Source organism: Prionailurus bengalensis, chromosome A2, assembly GCF_016509475.1.
Source record: "Prionailurus bengalensis isolate Pbe53 chromosome A2, Fcat_Pben_1.1_paternal_pri, whole genome shotgun sequence".
NCBI lineage: Eukaryota > Metazoa > Chordata > Mammalia > Carnivora > Felidae > Prionailurus > Prionailurus bengalensis.
Genome location: NC_057348.1, coordinates 116,313,917 through 116,331,756, shown reverse-complemented (window position 1 = coordinate 116,331,756; position 17,840 = coordinate 116,313,917). Strand labels below are relative to the sequence as shown.

The following is a 17,840-nucleotide window of genomic DNA, read 5'->3' as shown; positions in this document are numbered from 1 at the left end:
CTCCCCCGTTCATGCTCTGTCTCTCTCTGTCCCAAAAATAAATAAACGTTGAAAAAAAAAAATTAAAAAAAAAAAAAGAGTCTCTTATGGTTTGCCTCCCTCCCTCTCTATTTGTAACTTTATCCACCTTTCCCTTCCCCCATGGTCTTCTGTTAAGTTTCTCAGGATCCACATGTGAGTGAAAGCATATGGTATCTGTCTTTCTCTGACTGACTTATTTCACTTAGCATAATCCCTCCAGTTCCATTCGTGTTGCTGCAAATGGCAGGATTTCATTCTTTCTCATTGCCAAGTAGTATTCCATTGTATGTATCCATCCATAGTTGATGGACATTTAGGCTCTTTCCATAATTGAGCTATTGTTGAAAGCGCTGCTATCAACATTGGGGTTCATGTGCCCCTATGCATCAGCACTCCTGTATCCCTTGGGTAAATTCCTAGTAGTGCTATTGCTGGGTCGTAGGGTAGTTCCATTTTTAATTTTTTGAGGAACCTCCACACTGTTTTCCAGAGCAGCTGCACCAGTTTGCATTCCCACCGACAGAACAGTTTCATCACTCCAAAAGAAACCACCCCCACCTACCTACCAGTACCTACCCCACCCCAGCTTCTAATTTCCATCAACCTCTTCCATCCTTAGGCAATCCCTTACCTACTTTCTATCTCTATGGATTTGCCTATTAGGAATATTTTATAGACGTGAAATCATGTGGCCAAGGGCTGCCTGCTCCCAGCCCTATCACTCCCCTGCATCATGGCCACAGCCCTCTACCAGCCTCCCTCCTTTCACCTTGCTCCCCTATGGTCTGTGTATTGTCATGCAGCAGTCAGAGGGATCACCCTCTCTGCCATTGTTTTTCTATTCCTTTTTTTAAAATTTCTGTTTTTACTCTGTTCTTTTTCCGTTTGTGTCTTCCAGTTGGTGCCACCATTTATGCAAATGAGAAAACTATGAGACCATCTACAAATTCTCCCTGTCTGTCACAATCGGCATCTATTTGTCAGCTAGTTCTATTCCTACTTCTTTTCCTGGTTTTGGGATCATTCCCTTCTACTCTGTCTGCTACGGCCTTAGGTCACTTCACCCTCACTTATCCTTGGAGCAATTACAGCAACCTTGTAACCTGTCACCTTGCTTCTCATCTTTTGTGCTCCTGGTCCATTTTCTGTATTGGTCCCAATTGCCTCTGCAAAGTCTGTATCTAATCGCATGAGTTTTCTGTCTAACCAAACATCTTATTTTCCCCCAGCGTATACACACCTGATGTCTTAGCCTGGCTTCTAGGGCCCATTGTTTTTGTACTCAGTCTGTCTTTCAGCTTGTCTCGCTGAACAATCCAAGACCTGTGGGACAGAACCACGCCATGTTCTCTTATACCTCTCTCCCTTTGAACAAACTGTCTTCTGCCTTCTATTGCTTTTTTTCCTGCCTAGTGAACTCCTGCTTATTCTTCAGAGCCCAGTCTAAGTGCCCCCTTCAGACAGGCCTCTACTGATGCTTTTCCCCACCCATATTGGTCATTCCTACTTCTATGGTTCCATTTCTTCTTAAACATACTCAGTTACAGCCTGTGCCTCTCTTTGTGGGCATTACTTGTTTTCACTTTTGTCTCCCTTTCATACTGTGAGTTCTTCTAAGGGAAGGAACTTACCTTATAATTTTAGTTCCCCGATTCTGTTCCAGATACTCAATTGGTACATATATTGAATGAAAATTTATCCTGTATAATAATGAATTTTATTATGAAGAGGTTCTATATAGTGGTTGATCATTCATGCAGCCTAAGAATTCTCTGATCTGTGTGGCTCTCCTTTTAAATATGTACTAATTGGTATTTCATTTCAGATATGAGATGGAAAAACAAATTCTGGGGCAAATCCATGGAAATTGTCCCCATTGGCACCACCCACGTGACTCTGCCAGCGTAAGTTCTTCTGTGCTTAGGAACTTTATAGAATTTAGGGCCAAGATACAGCTTTAGGAATGGGACTCCCATTGTCCCCCATGGTGTTGAGTATATGTTTTTTCCCTTTTCATTGGTTTGACAGTAAGTTCAAATGTACCTCATTTTGACAAGCTCACATTTTCTCTCCTTCAAATGGAAATGCCACCTGGAAACCAAAGTTCATTGAACAAAAAAAAAAAGCTCTTTTAAAACTCGTTTCCACTTCTAACAAAATTAAGAATGGTGGTTTGCCTTAACATTGTTGTCCTACCTCACTGTCAGAATTCCTTTAAAGAAAGATATGGACTTGATCCTACAGAGATTATTGGTACTCATTTATAAAGCCAAATGGCTGTGAGTGTGGCCTCCGGGACTGGGCTAATAGGACTCGTGTACTCACCCTGCCACTTACTAATTGCAAATCCTTGGGCAGGTTACTTAATCTTTCTGATCACTAGTTCCCTCATCTATAAAACACGAGAAATAAACCACCTACTTTGCAGGGCTTATGAAGATTAAAGGAATAATGTACATAAAGCACTTTAAAGAGTACTTGGCAAATAGTATATGCCATGTAAGTGTTTGGTCTTATTATCATTATCCTCATAATTATTATATGACTCTGTAAGTCTGAATACTTTCTCATTGTAAAAAGATTTAAGATATGTGTAAGGTTTATATATAAAACAGGGGCGCCTGGGTGGCTTAGTTGGTTAAGCGTCTGACTTTCGCTCGTGTCATGATCTTGTGGTTTGTGAGTTCAAACCCTGCAACCAGGCTCTGTGCTGACAGCTCAGAGCCTGGAGCCTGCTTCAGATTCTGTCTCCCTCTCTCTCTGCCCCTCCCCCGCTTGCGCTCTGTCTCTCTCTCAAAAATAAATAAACGTTAAAAATTTTTAAAGAAAGATTTATCTATAACATAGATATGTGTCTTTGCATATACATATATACATATGTATGCATGTGCACATATATACACATATGTGTGCATGCATGTGCACATGTGTGTAGAGAGCAGATTGTGGAAGATGCCCCCACCTTCCCCATTGCCTCTTCCGTTTTCTAGTTTGGTGACTTTCGGCAAGTCACCTCTGGCTCTCAGTTTTCTCCTCTGTCAAAGGAGAGAGTGGGTTGTTCGAGGACATCACCAGCTTCCAGTGAAGTCCCTGTCAGCTTCCAGAGTGGCCGTCTCTGACTGCTGTTCCCCTCTGTGACACGGATGACTCCTGGGGGAGTGGAAGTCAGAATGCCCAGCATGGCTTAGGCACCCAGTTGGTTCTGGAAATGAAGGAAGGAATAATTCATTATGTGACTTTTTTTTTTTTTAATAGCAATATCTGTTTGCATTTGCTGCTGGCTCTTCTGGGAATTGTTAATGCCACCATTTCCTCCTTTTTAGCTTTGGAGATCATTTTGAGTGGAACAAAGTGACCTCTTGCATCCATAACATCTTAAGCGGGCAGAGATGGATTGAGCACTATGGGGAGATTGTCATCAAGAACCTGAATGATGACTCCTGCCACTGCAAAGTGAATTTCATAAAGGTAACCGCCAGAAAGGCCTTGGCAGAGCAGGGCCTCCGGGCACGGGACATCCCAGGGAACTTTTCACCTTCACCCTTGTGCCATCAGGCAAGCAATGTCAGGGGATCCCTGGTGTTCCCCCCTCCCAACCCCTCTCACCTGGACCAGGGTTGTGGTCCCTTCGAGCCTCCCTCCTTCCACTCTTACTCCCCTGTGGTCTGTCCTCGCTGCAGCAGCCAGAGGGACTCTTATACAATGTAATGCATCATGCTACCTTATGGAGGAAGCTTGAAGACATTATGCTAAGTGTAATAAGCCAGACACAGGACAGGTATTGTGTGACTCCACTTTTGAGGTACCTAGAGCAGTCAGATTCATAGAGACAAAAAGTAGAATGGTGATGCCCGGGGCTGGTGGGTTGGGGAATGGCAGTTAGTGTTTCATGGATACACGGTTTCAGTTTGGGAAGATGAAAAAGCTCTAGAAATATAAAATGATGATGGTTACACAACATAGTGAATGTGCTTAGTGTCACTGAATTGTACACTTACAAATGATCACAATGGTACATTTTGTTATTTATGTTTTACTAGAATGAAAAAAACAAAAGTCACACTGTATATCCCAGAATTCCTCCAACAACTTCTGTCTTTCCTAGAGTAAAAGCCTGCCTCCTGACAATGGCCCACAAGGCGCTGTGCACTATGCACTGCCCACCGCCCCCCCCCCCATGTTCACACATTCACACAAACACGCACACTGGCACATACACACACATGCGAACACATGTGCATGCACACACACACACACCTGCACACACACAGCTGGCTGCACATATATGAACACGCACATGCACACATACCTGCCTCTATATGGATATGTGCGCGCGCACACACACACACAAACACACTCATTCCTCTCCAATTTCAGCTTCCACCAACACTCCCTCCCCTTCTGACCACACTGGCCTTTCTCTCTCTCCATTTCCTCCTGCTTGGAGCCCTTCTCCACAGATCCTTCATCATCAGCCCTGTCTTCTTAGTCAGTCTCTATCATATCCCATTTTCTTCAAAGTTTTTATTCCCATCTATAGTTAGCTTGCTCACTGTTGGTTTACTTGTGTGTTTTCATCTTCTGTTCCCCACACCCGCCTCACCATCCGTGACTCTGGAGAAGCAAAAGCCTGGTCTAATCTTGCTCACTGCTGTAGGCTGATGTCTGGAAAGGCTCATGAACATTCATAGGGTAAATGAACAGATTGGCCAAAGGCAAAAGCGTGGAATAGTCTGCTTACCTTTCCAAGTGCCTCAATTCCCTTAGATTCCTCTTCCCCTTAAAATTATCATGTACTTAACATGGTCTTAAAGGAACATTTGCATTTAATTAAGATCAAAATCAGAAGCCAAGAGATTAGGCTCTAATTGTGGCATTTCATGCAGGACCTCCCTGCACCACCTGTAGCCTGTAGGGGATATTATGGCAAGATAGAAGGAGGTCTTTATTATATCCTATAAATCAGACTAGTAATGTTTGAGGTAATATAAAAATGACTCTGCCTTGAAAACTTCATGTAGCTCAGCACCCTGACCCAGGTGAAGGCCACCTGGTTCTCAGCACTTTCCCCAAGGAAATGTGCTTGAATCCCATTTCTACCGTCTACTTAGTACTCACACACTTAGGGCCAGAGAATAGATTTCTGTGGCTACAAGAAATGAGGGGATTGGCACACTGGACGTACCTCTGGTGTTGAAAGAGAATCTGAAAGCAGATGTGGCCCTTCCCAATGGAGCACAGCCCTTCCTCTGTGGCATCCCCTTGTATTGCCAGCATTGGATTTGTCAGCAAATGTCTATAATAGAAAACCAGACTCCTGCTTCAGAATACACTTAAGAGCCTGGATGGTATCTTTTGCCACTTCCCTCCATTATTACCTGAGTAGAGACCTCAGGTTTACATTTCTGATTCAGCTGTGTGATGCTGCTGTACTCTGTCCTTCCTTCCATCTTCCTCGTAGACACACAAGGGGGAAACCAAACCACCAGAATATGGCCCCAAAATGCCACTCAACTTTATTGGTTTCCAAATATGGATTCTGTTTTGGCTGAAAATAGCACTGGGAGTTTTGATTTATGAAGTAATGCCTTCCGTTCTTTCTTAGAGATTTTTTTGGGGCAGCCAGGTAATGGGGAGATTAAAAAAAGAAAAAAAAAACCACACAACTCTAGGGAGTTAGACCACCCTCTGCTGGCCACCTTGTGGTACTGTATAAAACCCACAAGGCTGAGCTGAGCTGAGCTGCTCTCTCAGACCAGGACCATTCCACAGTGTAAACAAGGGTTGCCTAATGTTCCAATGGATTGGATGAACAAATCTAGTTTGGGGGAGAAATAGTCGGAGAAACTGAAAATTGGTTGCTTTATTATGACCAATTTTAAGGAGCCTCCTTCTTGGTTTACAAAAAGTTTTAATGCAGAATCATTCTTGTGGTTTTTTTCTCTTTCCTTTGCTTTTCCTCTTAATATCTGTAATAAGTTGACCCCAAAGTACTAAACAGATAACTTATATTTGAATTCTAGGCAAAATACTGGAGCACTAATGCCCGTGAGATTGAAGGTACGGTATTTGACAAGAATGGAAAAGCCGTGCATCGGCTCTTCGGGAAATGGCACGAAAGCATCTACTGTGGGGGCTCCTCCTCGTCCACTTGTGTCTGGAGAGCAAGTTAGTATTCGGGTTAATCAGTTCTGGGCCAGTTCTGTCTGGTAGGGGACATGGCCAGAGGAACCGCAGGCGGGCTGGCAGCAGTGTCTGTCTCGTACCTCTAGCCTCTACCTGCTTTGAACTCCATTCGAGCGGCCAGCCCTTCTTTCATTCAGTAATCATTATCTCAGCCTCATCCTTATGCTTCTCAACAACACCTCACTTGGCCTGCTAGGTCCTGGGTTCTTAATCCTGGAACAAAGCCATTGGTCACTTAATCCGTGGTCACTCTCTCTGAGGAAATCTTCCAGGCCACACACATCACTCCTATGCCTATCTTGGGCACTAAGGAGTGTTAGTGAAGCACAGGAAGTCATTCTAGAGTAAGAATGAATAAAGAGGAAACTGTCAGTGGACAAGAAGAGTGACCTGGGGCTTCTACAAAAGTCAGGGGTCTCCCAGATTCACCCAATACCATTAACCACTCTGATGTCTCTTGTAATTCTAGAAAAATAGCCCTTGAGCAGCTGTGGGGAGAAAGGGCTAGGGAATCCAAACCTTCATAACATGTCCCCCAAAACCTTTTAAGACGTTTGTCCATCTTTTAAGTCTTGGTCATATTATAAAACCATCATTCTGAGATACCACCACGAGAATGCTTTGGGCTGATAAAAACAAAACAAAATAAAACAAAACCATTCTAATAGTGACTTAAATCATTAGGATGTGTGCTGTTACTTAACAAGGAAGGGGTAGGATGGGCCGTGTTTGTTATACAGGCAACTTAGCTGTGTCAAGAGCACAGACCATTGAGGACACATTTTGTCACTCCCAATGTAGCAGTGATACATTGCAGGGGCCCAAGGCTCTGGGTGGTGGCAGCCTGGCAGCTTGAAACTGTGGCAGTGGCCCCATCCTTTGAAGGGTGGAGGCATCGTTCCCCCGCTGGGCCTTGTCGTCTGGGCCTGTGGTGGCAGTGGTAGCCCTGATAATCTCTGAATCACCTTCCCACTCATTCTTCCCTTTGCTTGAGGGTTAACACATGTTTGCAGCTGGGTAACTTGATGGAAGCATCCTGTAAAATGCCAGTGGTCCAACACCCTTACTTCATTCGGTCCCCTTGACATCCAGCTGGCAGTATTTCTGCCGGTATAATCCCACGTCTATTCCCGGCTTCCACTGAGTTAGTTTTAAATATAAATGTGTAAGATATGGAGGGACAAGACTTGGTAAAAGGAAGGGCAGGAATGGAAAAAAGAATAACATTGACCACTTGCTATGGGTTCAACACTATTTTAGGTACTAGACAGAGTTCCAGGAGGATTTGACATTTCTTAAATGAAAAATTGATTCTCCAGAGTGAGAGTGTTGTTAGTCAGGAAAACATGGACCCAGAGTTCTTTTTCACATGTTTATTTTTGTAACAAATTATTTTTATAACTTGCACAGTATAAAAACTTCAGAGCATTACATAAATTCCCTATCTGACCACACAAAAGAGGTCTTATCCTTGTAGGTAGAAGAAAACTTAGGGAGAAAAAGATTTATGGAGGAACATTCAACACCTATTTGTTAGCCAGAATATTTTAATAGAAATGGAAGAATTTAGAGCTGAGAGAGATAAAATAATAGCTGGTTTGAGATGAAAAAGGTGAAGGAATTAAAATGTAATGTAAATGAAAGGAAGTTGGAAATGAATGATTTCTTTTTCTTTTAGATCCCATGCCAAAAGGCTATGAGCAATATTATGGCTTCACACAGTTTGCCCTAGAATTAAATGAAATGGATCCATTGTCAAAGTCTTTATTACCACCTACTGACACTCGATTTAGACCAGACCAAAGGTAAGGACTTTTTAAAGATCTTTATCTCCAGAGATGTAAAACTCTTTATAAAGAGTCTTACTAACAACTCCCAGGCCATCAGAGGAGCTGGAGAGAGACAATGTCGTTAGGAGTAGAGGTCTAGGAGGACTGAAAACAATCATGTCATGGAAGGTATGGAGCCCAGCTTAATTCTATATGTGGCCTGGCCTTTATTCATCAGTAAAGCCTTATTTCTATTGAAATATCCCCCCAAAGTGTTTATTTTTAAGAGTTTTACTGCCTATAATAATATAGAACTTATAACTGTGTATTTGAAAGAGTGAAAAACACCCAGTTCCTTTACACTTCAGATTTAAATTATTTTGGTGCACAAAACCTAACTTCTCATTCTAGGTTTGCTGGCCACAAGCTGTGTCATCTTTCTTAGTCTCAGTTTCCTATTCTGTATAATAGAAATAATTATCTCTGCCCTGGGGCCTAATTAAGACTCAAAACCCAGAAAGGAAAAAGGAAAATTATATATTTGACTTTATTTAAAAAAAACAAACAAACTTCTTCATGGCAAAGTAAAAAAATATTTTTATACCCAGAGTCAAAAAGACAAACGACAAACTGGGAAATCTATATTTCAACTCATTTCATGAATTGGTTTCAAAAATCAAGATTAACTCACTAAAAAAAAAAAAAAAAAAAAAAAAAAGACATAGGAAAATGAACTGTTCACAAAGTAGGAAATGCAGATATCCCTTAAACATATGAAAAGATGCTTAGTCCCACTGAAAAATGCATATTTTCAAAAATTTTTTAAAAAGTTTATTTTGGGGGGAGGGAAGAAATAGCAAGCAGGGGAGGGGCAGAGAGAGAGAGAGAAGAAAAAAGAAAAAAAAAAAACCCAAGCAAGCTCTGCACTGTCAGCATGGAGCCCGATGTGGGGCTCAAACTCACGAACTGTGAGATCATGACCTGAACTGAAATCAAGAGTTGGATGCTTAACCGACTGAGCCACCTACGTGCCCCAAGAAATGCATATTTTTAAAAAACATACTAATGCATACTAATGCATTTTAAAAATGCATTTTTAAAAAACATACTAATTCTTAATGTATCAGGTAGCAAGATTCAAAAGTTTGATGTACTCTGAGGCTACAGGCAAAAGGTATGGTGAGGAAACAGGTGGGATGAGAGATGGGGATGAAAGGGACAAATTCCTTTTTATAGATCTGATTTTTTGAGCCATGTATGGCTCCAGTTCAAAAAATAATATCTTGGGGCACCTGGGTGGCTCAGTCAGTTGAGCGTCCGACTTTGGCTCAGGTCATGATCTCGCAGTTCATGAGTTTGAGCCACACATCGGGCTCTGTGCTGTCAGTGCAGAACCCACTTTGGATCCACTGTCCTACTTTCTCTCTGCCCCTCCCCTGCTCACTCTCTGTCCCTCTCTCAAAAATAAATAAACATTTAAAATAATGATGATGATGATGATGATGATGATGTCTTCCCTAACTACCTCAAAATACTGTTTTAAAGGTTGAAGGGGGGTTCTTACCTATAGGGAAGCATTTTGAATATCCAGTCTTAGATTCATAACTCTAGAAGTAATGATTAACAGTATTTTCTCAGAATTTGTGTTGTTTTTTTTCCCTAATGCCTCAGGTTCCTAGAAGAAGGGAACTTGGAAGAAGCTGAAATACAAAAGCAGAGGATTGAACAGCTACAGAGAGAAAGGCGACGGGTCTTAGAAGAAAATAATGTGGAACACCAGCCGCGGTTTTTCAGGTGTGTGCGCATATTGTGTGGGTCATTGGTGGATAGGTACTGGTGACACCTGATGCTTCCAGTATGAAGAGAGTAAATGGGCTGTCCCCTCCCCAAAGGAGAGCCTTCTTGGTGTTTTTCTTGCTTCAGAGTACAGAAACTTCTCCCCTGGAAAATGGAAATTCTGAGTGGTCTAATTCTTTCTTTTTTTAAATTTTTTAATTTTTTTTTTTTTTTTTTTTGAGAGAGAGCACAAGTTGGGCAGAGGGGCAGAGAGAGAAGGAGAGAATCTTAAGCAGGCTCCACACTTAGCACAGAGACCAATATGGGGCTCAATCTCATGACCGTGGGATCATGACCTGAGCTGAAATCAAGAGTCAGGTACTCAACGGACTGAGCCACCCAGGTGCCCTGCAAGTGGTCTAATTCTTGAATTGCAGAAGTTACAAAACACTTCAGTTTGGATTTGGAACATTTACTATTAGTTTTAAAATAACTTGCCATTAAAGTCCTGTTAAAAATAGACTTAAAGATCTAGAAGGGGCATCAGAGATCATCAGCCCTTTACCCCCTCTTTTATATTAACTGGGCAGAAGCAAAGGCCCAGGGAACATAGGAGGCCCCAGTGAAATGTCCTGGACTGGCACCTGGCTCTCCTGACTACTGGCCAGGGCTTTGTATGGTTTTAGGGGCTTTTTTATTCGTTTAATAATAAAAAAAAAATCAACATTAAAACAGGCGCACATAGAAAAGCCACAGGCTTCTGCCCTACCCCTTCCACCCCAGTCTTGCTTTCAGGGAACCCAGGGTTTTTTTGTTTGGGGTTTGTTTGTTGGTTGGTTGGTTTTTCGGTTTTTTGCTTTTTGTTTTTGTTTTGTTTTGGTTGCCATTGTGTTTTAATGGATAACATGAACACTTTTAGGAGGAATTAGCTACTAATCTGTCAGCAGCAGAAATAAAGTCTGTATTCCAAAATAGCAAAAAGTACTATTCATCCCCAAAATATAATGCTTTTTCCCCCTAGAGTCAATGTGGGTTTTGCCAGATCCCTTCTGATCATTTCCCCAGACTCAGGAGATAAGCAAATGAAGATCAACCAGAGTTTCATCCCAGAATATTCATAACTTTGTTTAAATATTTTAAAAACAAGACATCTTTAACTATTTTTTAAAGGCAAGAGATAGATAAATGGATAGATTAACAGACTGATCAGTTGATTTGCTGATCAATTGATAGATATACACATATACCTTTAAGTAGGCTAATTTTTTCTTTTTCTTTCATAAATCATCTAGGGTCTTGTGTCTAGTTTTTGTGGTTTTTTTTTGGTTTTTTTTTTTAAGTAGGCTTCACGGCCAGCATGGAGCCCAACATGGGGCTTGAACTCACAACCCTGAGATCAAGACCTGAGCTGAGATCAAGAGTCAGACACTTCACTGACGCAGCAAACCAGGCGCACCTCATGTCATTTTTAAACAAGGGAAATTAGATTTATAAAGATGTTCATTGCAGTATATTCAGGATCATTAAAAACTGTAGGTAACTAAACTGTCTCAAGAACTAGGTAGGGAGAGTCATCAATTTTACCTAATGTGAAAGTCCACAAAGTCTGTGGAGCTCTATGAGAAATAAATTAACATTTAAATGCAAAATATAAACCATTATCTAGGCTGTTGTTGAAACCATCTAGAATTATGTCTGGAATGGAAAAGGACAGAACATGGATGCAGCCAGGTGGCTCTTTTTCCTCTTGATTGTCTGTTAAATTATCACGCTATTAGATGTGGCAAATGAAGAGCTGGAGAAAAGGCAAGAATTCTTCAGCAGTAGTGGTCCTGGCAAAGAGGTGACAGAGGAATGTGGGAACAAGGGAAGTGTCCACAGAAATTCCAAGTGGCAACTACAGTTCCTATAGAACTGGGCTCCTCTGTTTCATAGTCAAGTACTAGGTATGCAGACTGGCTTATTTTAGACACATCCCTTTCTTAGAATAGGGAAACAAGTGTGATAAGAATCCCTGTTCCTGGGAGGTTGGAGAAACAGGCACTCTCCACTTATGCTTTTGAAGCATATGAAATATCAGTCAAAATTATAAATGTACACCCTCTTTGACATAGTTCTACTTACTGGAATTTTTAATGTGACTATACTCACATATGTACAAAATTACATATTGTTATATGTTTATCATATTATTATTAACATATGTCTGTGATAGCTAGAGATTAAAAACAACCTTCTAAAGGCTCACCAGTAAGGTACCTGTTAAATTGTGGTCCATTTCTACAATGGAATATCATGCGACTGTTTAAAAAGAAATCAGGGTCACCTGGGTGACTCAGTCAGTTAAGCATCTGACTCCTGATTTCGGCTCAGAGCATGATCTCACAGTTTGTGAGTTCAAGCCCCAGGTCGGGCTCTGTGCTGACAGTGCTGAGCCTGCTTGGGATTCTCTCTCTTCTTTGCTCTCTGCCCCTCCCCTTCCTCAAAAATAAACAAATAAACTTAAAAAAAAAAAATCAGGATTACCTATTGCCACAGAGTCCCCAAACTTTTGGGGACTATAAAATATAAATGGTAAATATTGTTAGCTTTGCAGGCCATAAGGTCTTAGTTGTAATTATTCCAACCCACTGAGCGGCATAAAAGCACCAATAGACAACAGTTAAACAAATGGGCATGGTGGTGTTCCAATAAAAAGGGATTAAGATTAAAGCGTATCTACCTATAAAATAAATACGTCACAGAGATGAGAAACACAGCATAGGGAATATAGTTGATAATATTGTAATAATGTATGGTAACAGATAGTGACTACGCTTATTATGGTGACCACTGATGTAATGGCTGTGTACAGAATTGTTGAATCAATATATTGTACACCTAAAACAAATATAACAATTTATGTTAATTATATTTCAACTTAAAAAAAAAAACAACAGCATTACAAAGATAGGCAGAAGCCTGGATTTGGCCCTTGGGCTGTAGTTTGCTGAACTTACTGTGACAACAGAAAATGATCTCCAATATATATTGTTATGTCAAAAACTCAAAAGGTAGGACACCATAGAGTGCTGTCATTGTGGAAGAAATGGGAGAGGAGTGGAGTATGTATGTGTATGCATGCGTGCTCACACATGCATGAAATTTCCCTGAAAGAATGAAGCTTATAAGATCATCATTGCCTCTGAAGAAAAGGACTGGAAATCTGGGAGATAGGAATAAGAAGAAAACTTTTAGCTATCTACCCTTTTGTACCTTTTGAATTTTCATCTATTTAATATATTATCTATTCAAAGGATAGTGAACCAAGGCTATTCTCTCCTGACTCTTATGTCTTCCAATTCCTTTTGTTTTTAATGTTAACTTATCACTTCATTGAACAATCTAGTTGATTTGTAGCTTTTCCATAGTCACACCCAAGGTGTGGCTGTCATCCCAGCCATGTTTTATATATGACAAACTGTTCCCTTATCCATGCTTCTCTCAAGCACCATTTTTCACAGCCTCTAAGTTTGAGAAGTCAAAGTCAGAAGTGACAAAATGGCCTCCAGGCTTCCTGTTCCCTCATAGTTCCCGTATGAGATTATCAGGGACATTGTATGTCTGTAAGAATGATAGCCTGGCCCAGGGTTGGGAGGAAGAAAGGAGGGAAAGGGAAGGAGAGAATATGACAGTGTTTTCAGCAGCCTTCAAGAAATTCTTTTATCCTTCACAGGAAATCCAATGATGACTGTTGGGTGAGCAATGGCACCTATTTGGAACTTAGAAAAGATCTTGGTTTTTCCAAACTGGACCATCCTGTCTTGTGGTGAAAAAGGAAAGAAGAATGATACACCTGTACTTCTCCTGTGTTTGCTTTCTGAAGCCACAAACCTGTGTCTATATATTTAAAAGAAATTATCTAGAATGATTACCTGTGCTTAGCTTAGCATTGTATTTAAGTATGTATTTTCTTCAATAGTTTCCTTTATAATTTCAAATGTTATCACAATTGTTTATATGAATGTAGAACACCTTGATATTTCATTTTATATATAAGCTATTTAATAAAAATGAAAGACTGAATGTTAATGTGTGGGTTAAAAAAGAAGCTTTAACACTAATTTTCCAAAGGTTAGGAAAATTCAAATTAAATTCATGCCTTATAAAATTATGTTGGAGAAAAAAATTTATCTCTCCCAGGTGCATTAAGAACTAAGAATACCCAGGGTTACTCACTCATGCGTAAGCTACCCAAGTTTAATTTGGTAGCTCAGATATCTTTTTGCCTCCGACAGCTCTTGAATTGCTCATCCAGAACAATTCTGCTGGTGCTGGAGTCCGAAGAATACTTCCATTTTGGTGGTTGGGAGGCTGGTAGGAGATTAGTAGGATGTACGTTTTTATATGACATAGATACGGCACCTTCCTGAAGAGGAAAAGCATTTGAGCTCATCCCTCCCTAGAGTTCTTATTGCCTTATGTGCAAAACTGTACCCTGTTACTCAGAGAAATTGTCAATCTGAGAAATGCCCATTAGTTAAACACTACAATGGCATCCCAGAGACACAGTAGGAAATCTCTCCTTAGTGAGGACCAAATTCTTGACAAGAAACTGTTTTCTGCTTCCCCCCAGCCCCACTCCTAGATTCCCCACTCCCTACTTTTCTGTTGAGTATGGAATGTTCCAGTTTAGCATAAAACATACGGTGCATTCCACACAGCAGTTTGACTTTCTAAAAGTTTAGCAAAATAACTGATTGTTTTCAAGAACTCAACAGTTTTTTCTTAAATACTGTTTTGGTATTTTCTACCTCTTAATAACACCATATTTTAGATTTTGTATAAGAAGTTTGACCATCTGCCTTATAGACAAATATAGAGAATTGATGTTCTTCCTTTGTGTTGTGTTCTGATGAAGCTTTGTCTTCTCTCTTTCCTACACTTTCTTCTTACTCATTTCCCTCTTTTGTGAGTCTTGCAGCAGTCTTGAATAATACAGATGATAACTCCTGAAAGGGGAAACTTTGTCTTTTTAAATATGTTATTTTAAAGTACAATAATAGAATCTGTGCAGTAGTTGAAGTGTGTTATCAAAGTAGTTCCAACTTCTGCCCAGATTACATTAAAACCAAAGCGTAATTTTTAAGTCTTTGACTCTATTGTCCATAACAGTCCTATGGAATATCAAGTATAATGGTGTGTTAAACAGTTTTCGCCAGAAAACACTTACAGATATTTAAATAATTTCAGAGCATGTAGAATTCTAGGAATGAAAAGTAGAATAAGTATCAGGAAAAAAGAACACATGATTTTTTTCAGTTTACACCAAATAATCAACTAGTTGGACAGTATTGCACTTTCAAAATGTAGAGTTACTGAAAGTGAGTCATGGCCTTTTGGAATTTGCAAATGATTAGCATTTTAAAACAACAAATGGTTCCTTAAATATTACATTCATTCATTCCATTTTATCAAGAAGTCAAGATGAACACAATGTGAATGTCATTTCCATTTCTAAGCAGTTAAAGGACACAATCAGATTCTTTGGTACGTGCTTTGTTCTTTTCTTTTCAAGCATATATCCAAAGTCTGCTCACAGAGAGGAAGAAGCAGGCTGTAGATGTAAGGATACTCTAGGGGAAAACAAACCTAGTTTTCACAATGTGAAGGAAAATGTGGACTTTTAGCCATATCGACTATGAAATAGGCCTCCTCCAGAGGCTGGCTCAAAAAAGAAACAACAAAACCAAGATGGGCAGCCTGAATGGGTGTAGCATTGTTATATAGTATTTGGAAATTTTTTAATTGTCCCCGTGCTGTTATTTCAATTGATTTTATGCTTTATATTGGAGTCACAAAGATAAATGGACCAAATACCACCTTTGTAGTCCTCTTACTTGAGATGGAAACAGAGGTGAATTAGAATATAGTACAGAACTATATGCAAATTTAAAAAGCTACTAGTACCAGCATCTGTAAAGGGCTTTTCTAAAATTTAAACAGCTTAGTGAGTCATACTGTTACAATCTTAAAAGTACCTTGAGGGGGAAATGGCTTCTTTTTTCCTTTAGTCCCTATTCTCAAAAGCACCTTCCCATGTCATTTGTAGCTCAAGAGTATTTCATATTTTTAAGATAAAGAAAACAAACGTGGCATTCTTTGGGAAGAATTGAAGTAGAATCTGACTTTCTGAACTTTGAAAATCCCAATTAAACAATAGCAGTCACTGCACCATCTAAGATATGCTGTAACCAACCTCCATTTTATTCCTGATGATTCTATCCCAAATCCATGGGGAATTACACAGATACTCTTGGGAATGGGACTTTGCACCGTCAACCACATTGTACTTCAGAAGTTCCTATGGCCACTATCGATTACCCCAAGTTGCAGGTGATTCATTCAGGAAGAAACCAGCACTCTCCAGTGTATCCAGACAGCACATGGCTTCCCTCTGCTGACCCCAAAGCACAGTCTGGTATTTCCCGAGTCAAATGTAATAATCAGAATCACAAGGCGGCTCTCCATGCCATTCGCCTCCCAAAAGTCAGGCCAGTTCTGGTACTAATTGAACCAGAGTTCACTTTAGGACAACAGTCCAGTTATCTATCCAGGAAAGTACCCCAATAGCCCACAATCTTTGTTTGCTTCCTGTGGGGCTCTCTGGAAGAGAAAAAAAAACCTCAAAAATACTTGATTGTTTATTTGAGCTGCTGCCTTTCTCACATTCTGCTTATAATTAATTACCATCAGTAAATCATTTACTTGAACTTGAAGTATTGTCCCTTATCCGTATTTTCCAGATTTATGATGAGTGGTCTTGTTCGACCATCAACAGTGTCAACCCTAAAAGAAAAACCATAAAGTTTTTATTTCGCTGTTGAATTTTGTTGTAGGCTTACTAACATACTCCAGAAGTTCTATCATGCCCTCAAACTATCGTATAATTTTCTCAGACCTTTTTTTTAAAGTTATGAGTAGGAGCAATAAAGTTGTTCTTGTGATGTTAGGAATAATAGTTCCAATGTATTGGCATAATTTATTTGAATGTCTTTAATTTTGATATTAACATCAGCATAAATCTATTTTTGCTACCAGATGATAGCTATTTTCATGTGCTCAACTTCCCTCTGCATATATGAATCTGTTATTCGGTGTTAGTCTTTATTTCCCTGTGTTGGAAATATGTATCACATAAGTATCTGTAAATCATGACAGAAAATGCAAACCACTTCCTGAGACTTCTGTTTGGGTTATGCAATGATAAAAAGTTGCTAATTTATTTTACTCATGATGGTTTTATCTTCCTCTGTTACCCTCAGAGGATACTTACAAAAAAAAAAAAAAGGATGTCTGTAAATCTTCTATCTAGCTGTGTATAAGATTATTTTCTGTTTAAATCCCACCCTTCCACCCATACCTCATTATCTCCACAAAGCTCCTACTAATTTGTTTATCCCCCTCATGTAGCTAGTTGACTGGGAATAAACAACATGGAAAAAGGCCAACTTTGTCTTTGTTTTTCCAGATTAATGGGTATTAGTGGCTGCTGAAAGGGACAGAGTAAGACTCTAGGTTCTTTGGAGGAAGAAACACACCAGGTTACCTAAAATGACAGAGATTTGAAATAAGAATACCCTGAGACATAAACTGGGAACCCAAAAAGTTGCCACACATTTTCAGGATGTACTACAAATGTAGGTCCCCCAGCCCTCAGGATGAGGGAGCCCTGTGTTTACCCCAGCATACTATGGAAATAAGATTTTCTGCGGGCCCTAACATGAAAAAGGAAAGTGCTGACTGCTTACACCAATTTAACGGCCCTTATGAGTGACTGGCTCCTCTCCTCCTCCCATATCCAAGTTATGTCCTTTGCAATGCTAGGAACATTCTTCGTCTTCACTAAAGGCCCACCTGGTTCACTGACAAGATAAATACATCATGTTACACAAGGCACTGGATCGCAGTTATGTGCATAAACTCACATCTCTGTGTCCCTAAAAAATACTTAGACAACCAAAGGCAATTTATGAAACTTGGTTGGATCCTGGCTTAAAAGAAAAATAAAGTATAAAAGACATTTTGAGGATAATTAGTGAAAATTGG

The 17,840-nt window shown here is 40.0% G+C and overlaps 1 protein-coding gene across 6 annotated transcripts in view; it reads left to right on the top strand.

The window, feature by feature from the left end:
* OSBPL3 (oxysterol binding protein like 3) overlaps positions 1-17,242 on the top strand; it is a 179,300-nt gene extending 162,058 nt beyond the window's left edge. For all 6 annotated transcript variants that reach the window (XM_043589106.1, XM_043589109.1, XM_043589108.1 and 3 more), the window contains 6 exons: positions 1,847-1,925; positions 3,345-3,489; positions 6,045-6,189; positions 7,886-8,012; positions 9,648-9,770; positions 13,468-17,242. In XM_043589106.1, coding sequence (XP_043445041.1) covers positions 1,847-1,925; positions 3,345-3,489; positions 6,045-6,189; positions 7,886-8,012; positions 9,648-9,770; positions 13,468-13,564 — 716 coding nt within the window. In that variant the 3' untranslated portion in view covers positions 13,565-17,242. The remainder of the gene's footprint in view (positions 1-1,846; positions 1,926-3,344; positions 3,490-6,044; positions 6,190-7,885; positions 8,013-9,647; positions 9,771-13,467) is intronic.
* Positions 17,243-17,840: the final 598 nt, after the last annotated feature.